General features: G+C 27.4%; 1 protein-coding gene across 2 annotated transcripts in view; it reads left to right on the top strand.

Moving 5' to 3' along the window:
• mus81 (mus81 structure-specific endonuclease subunit) overlaps positions 1 to 6,518 on the top strand; it is a 13,713-nt gene extending 7,195 nt beyond the window's left edge. Inside the window, exons 7-13 of one of the 2 annotated variants that reach the window (XM_067047497.1) lie at positions 297 to 450; positions 535 to 848; positions 1,003 to 1,210; positions 2,371 to 2,481; positions 2,713 to 2,808; positions 3,484 to 3,600; positions 6,002 to 6,518. In XM_067047497.1, coding sequence (XP_066903598.1) covers positions 297 to 450; positions 535 to 848; positions 1,003 to 1,210; positions 2,371 to 2,481; positions 2,713 to 2,808; positions 3,484 to 3,600; positions 6,002 to 6,244 — 1,243 coding nt within the window. In that variant the 3' untranslated portion in view covers positions 6,245 to 6,518. The remainder of the gene's footprint in view (positions 1 to 296; positions 451 to 534; positions 849 to 1,002; positions 1,211 to 2,370; positions 2,482 to 2,712; positions 2,809 to 3,483; positions 3,601 to 6,001) is intronic. The other variant, XM_014423380.3, reaches the window with a different exon arrangement.
• The last annotated feature ends 246 nt before the right edge of the window (positions 6,519 to 6,764 follow it).

Here is a 6,764-nt window from a genome sequence, read left to right as displayed (position 1 = left end):
TTTTTTCAAAAAAGAGAGGAAAGAATAAACTGAAAGATATGCGTGAATGGTGCCCAGTTTTATTGGTACTGCGAATTATCATACTAGAATTTGAAATGTCATTTATCATTTGCTGATTAGTTTTAATGCCAAAAAGTTCTATCATTAAGTGAAGTCAACCCCCTCTACCCAGAGTTGAAATGGCAACCATCTCTGGGTTGAGCATAATGGAGAATTACTTTTACAGAAAAAAAAAAATGAAAATAAAGCAGGTCAAGGTCCTTTATTTTATTTTTTTAAATCAAGTTCATTTCTAGGTATAAACTAACTGAAGAAGGCAGAGTGCTGGCAGTTAGACTAAAAAGTGATTGTTCTATTTTTACTTGTGATGAACCACAAGATCCAATTTTGTCTCTTGAGTCTGCATCAGAACTTATAGCTCCCCATAAACCAAGAGGTAGAAAAAACAAGGTATTGTCACATCTTAATTTTTTGTTCTTTAAGGATCAAATACATGTTTTATTATTTAATTTTAGTGTTAATATAAAATTTTAGATTCAAAATTTGAATAATTGTGAAAGTACCTCTTCTCAAGGCCAAGATGTAATGATTGCTTCATCACAAACTGAAGATAAACATGGTAGTTGTTCTCAAAACCATGAATTTTCTGAAGAGGCTTCAAATAGCCAAACACTGTCAGATAATTTTTCCCAAGATAAAAAATTCATTGAGGGATGTGGAGTTGAAGGGAATCAATATTTTCCTGGTAGTTCGTCATCCCAAAGTCAAGAATTTGAAACACAGGAAATGATTTTTCTCCCTAATAATTTTGAGATCATACTTTTAATTGATAGTCGAGAAACTGAAGGGTAATTTTAATTTTGAGGATAATTAAAATTGTTGATATTATTTCATTTTAACGATATACATCATTATGAAATTTAAACTTGAGATTTTATTCAAAACTAATGTTCGTTCTAAACATTGTATTAAAAGATTTATTTTTATCTGTGTGTTTTACAGGAAGGAGAAAAAAGATGAATCTGAAATTTTAAGATTACTTGAGGGATTGAATATAAAATTTGAGGTTAGAGGTCTCAAGGTAGGAGATTTTATTTGGGTTGCTCGGGATTGTATTGGAAGAGAAATGGTACTGCCATATATAATTGAAAGGAAGCGTTTTGATGACTTATCAAAAAGTATAAAAGATGGGCGATTTCATGAACAAAAAGTAATTTAGTCTAAACTAATTAAAAAATTTTTTTTTATTTTATACCTTTGTCATTAGTTCTACGTATCTCATAATTTAGTTATACCAATATTAGCACTTATAATAATATTCAAAATTATTAACTTAAACATTGAATAATTAAGATTTTGTATTGGGTTGTAAAATTAGTTCATAGCATTTTTATATATTTCAATTTTATCATCTCTGTGTTTATAAAATCATGTTTACTTGGTCAATAATGTTTACTTATTCTAGAAAAGGATTAATTAAGGTGCTTTTATGCATCAGTTTCAACCAAGATTCCTTATCTTTAAGTGGTATTTTGCTTGCTCAAAATGGAAGAGAAAAAAATTCATTTTCATCATTTAATAATTTTTTGTTTCCGAAAAGGAAAATCCACTGAACAGATGGTTAACAAAATTTGCAGTGTGTATGGAGATGATGAAAACGAAGTGACCCGCTGTTAACGACTCTAAAAGCAGGATTACCCAAAAAAGGTTATGCTGTGCATTTGGTGGGATTGGAAAGGTGTCCTTTATTATTAACTCCTCCCACCTAACCAGAACATTAATTTTGCAGTATTCTCTGCCCAGTTGGAACAATTAAAGGCAAGGTTTAAGCAAAAGCGTCCAGCATTGGCTAATCGCAAAGGCATAGTTTTCCATCACGATAATGCTCATCCTCAGGTGTCTTTGTTGACCGAGCAGAAATTATTGGAGTTTGGCTGGGATGTGATTCCCCACTTACCCTATTCACCAGACTTAGATTTTCACTTGGTTTCAACATGAAACACTTTAATTCGCTCGAGGAATGCACATAGAGGAGTTCATTGCGCAAAAATCTGAGAAGTTCTGGGAGGACAGAATTAAAAAATTAACCTGAAAGATGGTAACATCAATATATTAAAATGAGTCATATATAATTGATTAAAAATATTTACAAGAATCTGAAGTTTTTATTGTAATCACCAGTAATAAACGCTACGAGCAACCCAATAATTACTTATAGTTCGTACTTTTTTAATTTAAGTTTTCTATATTTTTAATTAAAATAATAATAATTCTTTTTAAATATCACAGACACAGTTAGATAAAAACATGAATCTTAAATTTATCATTAAAAAAGTTCTTAGTGTGTATTAACTTAATTTTTTTCCCCAGTTTCGTCTAAAATTATGTGGCTTGCAAAATAAGATATTTCTAGTTGAAAACCATGATTTTCAACACACTGAAGCTACAGAATACCTGTATCAAGCTATAACAAATACTATGGTGAGAATTTAATAAATTAAATTATCATTTTTTTATTTTATACCTGCAATAATAAGAATTAGTAATATTATGTTATTAATTTTTATTATCTCCATTTTATTCTTATGATTATTATTTCCATTATTATTATTACATTCATTAAGGATATAAAAATTTGTTCTAAATTTTTTTGAGGTACATTAATTCTTTAATAATTCTATAATATTTGATTAATATTTGTCATTATTTTAGGTATGTGATAAGTTCACTGTGAGATTTTCTAAAAATCTAAAAGATACAGCTAGATATTTATCTAAGTTAACACAGATTCTCAAAAATACATTTCAGGTACTGAAATCATCATTTATTTATAATAATTTAGATCTAGTGTTCATTACATATATATTAAATTTGTAGAAATCCTCTAATTATGAATTTATTTGACTTGCTACATTTAAAACCACTCACATGCCAAATCTACGCAGTGCCCCCTTTTCGCCCTAAATAAAAGATATTTAAAAAGAAAAGGTATTTACATTGTAGGAAGATAGTCCGGGTGGTGGCCAATAAAGATATCAAAATAGTAGAACAAACTATTTAATGTTAACCAATGTTTCACCCCACTTTGCAGGCTTCGTTAGGGCTGGATGATAACAAGATACAATCAGTGTAATAAATGAGAGAACATTAGAATAAATATACAAAGAAAGTAAGTAAATATTTATTCTAATGTTCTGTCACTTCTTACAATGTTTGTATATTTTTTCATTTAGCCTCGAAAAGTAGTGCAAAACATTGGTTGACATATAATAGTTTGTTCTACTATTTTGTACCTTTATTGACTTCATATGGTCAACTATCTTCTTCCAAAAGATATTTGCAAAAACATGTATTAGTTTACTCCATGTTGTTAGATGAAAAACAGTGATCTGTAACTAACTTACAAATAGCATTACAAAATAATTTTTTCATTTAGTAATTTCAATTGTTTTTATGTTTGTTAATCATATTTTTTTCTATTAGAACAAAACACTTTTCTCTTGCAAAAAGGATTCAGTTTCTGACACCATTGATCTGAAGGATGACATTGTATCGTTACTTTCTTACCATGAATTTTCTCTAGATATGGAAAAGACAAAAGTAAGTTAAATTATAAGATATTTTTATCAATTTTAACATGATTAACAGTTTACCGACTACAATTTTATATATTTTTTATTATTTTCTTTCAAATTTTTATTTTTAAATTTATCATTAAAAACAAAAATTTAAACATGCCTCTTTATTTGATTTTTTAATGATTCCAAATGGGAATAATGTCTGTCAAGGGATTAAGTCAACAATTATTCAATTTTTTGGATTTCTTAATTTTTTAACCACATCAAAAGTACTGTTGAAACTTAAATCATTCCAATCCTTTCACCTTGTTCTTATTTGAAACTTTTTTGGTCGAATGGTTTTTCCTTTTTTTTTTTTCAAAGAAAAAGTGATGATCTTTGTCTCAGTAACACTATTGATGCCAATATCTAAACCATTTTCATTATTTAAAGTTAGATTAACCTCACAGCAGACATATTTCAGAATGAGAGATAGTTGACCGTGGATGACTTATACAAGGAGAAGATGATTGGGGGTGTGGTAAAAATAAAACAATAAGTTGAGGTAACTTATTTAATCGTCCCAACGTTTTGGCCAGAATTTCTAGCCTCATCAGGGCTAAGAACAGAACAAGATAATAACCAATGAATACAGAAAATATAAACAGAATGACATAAAGTAAATAATTGTACAGAATGGAATTAATAAAATAAAGTGATGAGAGAAGTTGAAAATAAAATGTATACGTAGGTAATTGAATAAGTAGGTAAAATAACATAATTAAGGCAATAAAATAAAAATGAAGTTATACAATGCAAAGAAATATGAATATATTAGTTTATTAATAATTTAAGAATTAAAATTATGGAAAGAAAAATAAAATTAAGAGAAAGAAAATATATATATAACAAATGAAATATGTAACCATAATATTAGATAAAGAGGCAAATTGTAAGTAAAGTTTAACAAAAGAAATGAATAGAAAAAAAAAAATTGAAAACAACAATAATAATATATTGTGAACATAACTAATAACGTGGGTAAGGAAAATTGAGAAAAGAATAAGAAAGAAGGAGAGGGAAATAAAGATAGGGGGGAAAAAAGAGAATAAAACATAAAACGAACCTGTTAGCTTGAAATCTTACTGCCAAGAGGCTTCTGCACCACAAACGGCTAGACTCCGAATTAAAAAATACGTTACAGAGATTACAAAGTGTTTTTTAAGAGGAAACGTGACAAATGGGTAAAAAATAAAAAGTAAAAAGTAGAAAATATTTAAAATATTTAGAAGATGAAAGCATGTGAGAGGTTGACAAAAAATGGTTTTAGAAAATGTTAAAAATATATATATATGTTACAAGGATGACGAAGTACTGGAAGATGACAAAGTGTCATGAGTATTTAACAACAGTTAAAAAGAGGAAAAGTTATAAGAGGGTGATGACAAATGTGTTAGAAAAAGTTTAAAAAGTGAAAAAATTTCTTTTGAAATATTTTATTTTTTGACAACTGTCAATTATCTCCAGATGAAAATCAGTGATACACGGATGAGGCAGGTACAAATGGAAAGAGACCAGAGACTGAATCCAATCATTCTGAAATATGTCTGCTGTGAAGTTAATCTAACTTCAAATAATGAAAATGGTTTAGATATTGGCATCAATAGTGTTACTGAGACAGAGATCATCACTTTTCCTTTGAAAAAAAAAAAAGGCAAAACCATTCCACCAAAAAAGTTTCAAATAAAGATATAAGGTGAAAGGGTTGGAATGATTAAATGATTTAAGTTTCAACAGTACTTTTGATATGGTTAAAAAATTAAGAAATCCAAAAAATTTAATAATTGTTGACTTAATCCCTTGACAGATCATTATTCCCATTTGGAATCATTAAAAAAATCCAATAAAGAGGCATGTTTGAATTTTTGTTTTTAATGATAAATTTAAAAATAAAAATTTGAAAGAAAATAATAAAAAATTGCATATATAAAATATAATGTGCATTCTAGCAATTACTTTACCCTATTTGTTCTTCTTTTTGTAAATACAACCGCTCTAAGGATTTTTTTTCTTAGCAAGGGTGCCACGAAATGTTTTTAGTACAAGAAGGGTGTTGAGGCCAAACAATTTGGGAACCACTGAAATAGGCCAGTGTTGAATAAACTTTTACCCAGTTGATAAGACAATTACTCTATCTTGACAACAATCTGTTTACTATTTATTTTCGATATGAGCTTTAAGTTCATCATTCTATTTTCAATGATACAATAAAATATTATGTAACAACTTATCATACAGAATAAGTTATAAAGTAAGAAAATATATGCTGATAGTATACTGAATGCATGTTAAAATATATCAATCTGTTATTGTTATTCATTTACTATTCTTTTTTTATTTTGTTAACTTTTATTAAAATTATTATTGATAATGTTTTAAAACAGGAATTAACTGCTAGAGAAGACTTTGCTTTGCAACTAGTACAACTCAAAGGCATGTCTAGCGACAAGGCATGGGCAATAACTGAAGTTTATCCAACACCAAAATGTCTGATTGAAGGTTTCCTATTTGGTGATGCTGAAAATGTTATATCTGAGCTTAGAAGTGGCTTGATGAAAAACAAAATTGGAATTAAGATAGCTTCAGTATTACGAACATTTTACACTTCCAAAGAGTTCTCTGGTTGAAATTAGAAGTTGTTTTTATTTTTAAGACTGTATAATGTTTTCATTTGTTATTTAAACATCCATTTTTTTAAATATTTCCTAGTTCGATGTACAATCACAGTGTATTAAGAAAGTATATGGTTCCAAAAGTAATCACTTCATAATTGGTATCATTGGTTTTGTGTTTTTAAATTAAAAATCGGTTGTGATTTTATTTATTTAAATAAAAATAATACAAAACTCATTTTATGTATTTTATGAAATTTAGACATCGATGAACTGTAGTAAAATAAATATAATAATTTCATGTTTTTTAATAATAAATATTTGTATTGTTATTTTTTTAAATATTAAACTTGTATATAATTTCTTATTTAATTTTTGGTATTGTTTCATAACAAATTCTGTTACATAATTAAAGAAAAAATGAAGTTTTATTCCATAATATAAATTTTTTTTTTTTATTCAAAGGAAGTTTCTTGCATTCACAGTCTTTTTCAAACTAAAATAAAGGCACACTGTTAGAAAAAATTAACAGATC

This window comes from Halyomorpha halys, unplaced genomic scaffold (assembly GCF_000696795.3).
Source record: "Halyomorpha halys isolate HHAL.00 unplaced genomic scaffold, Hhal_1.1 Scaffold418.1, whole genome shotgun sequence".
In the NCBI taxonomy this organism is placed as follows: Eukaryota; Metazoa; Arthropoda; class Insecta; order Hemiptera; family Pentatomidae; genus Halyomorpha; species Halyomorpha halys.
The sequence above is the reverse complement of the archived record's forward strand: the minus strand, read 5'-3'. Positions and strand labels throughout refer to the sequence as shown.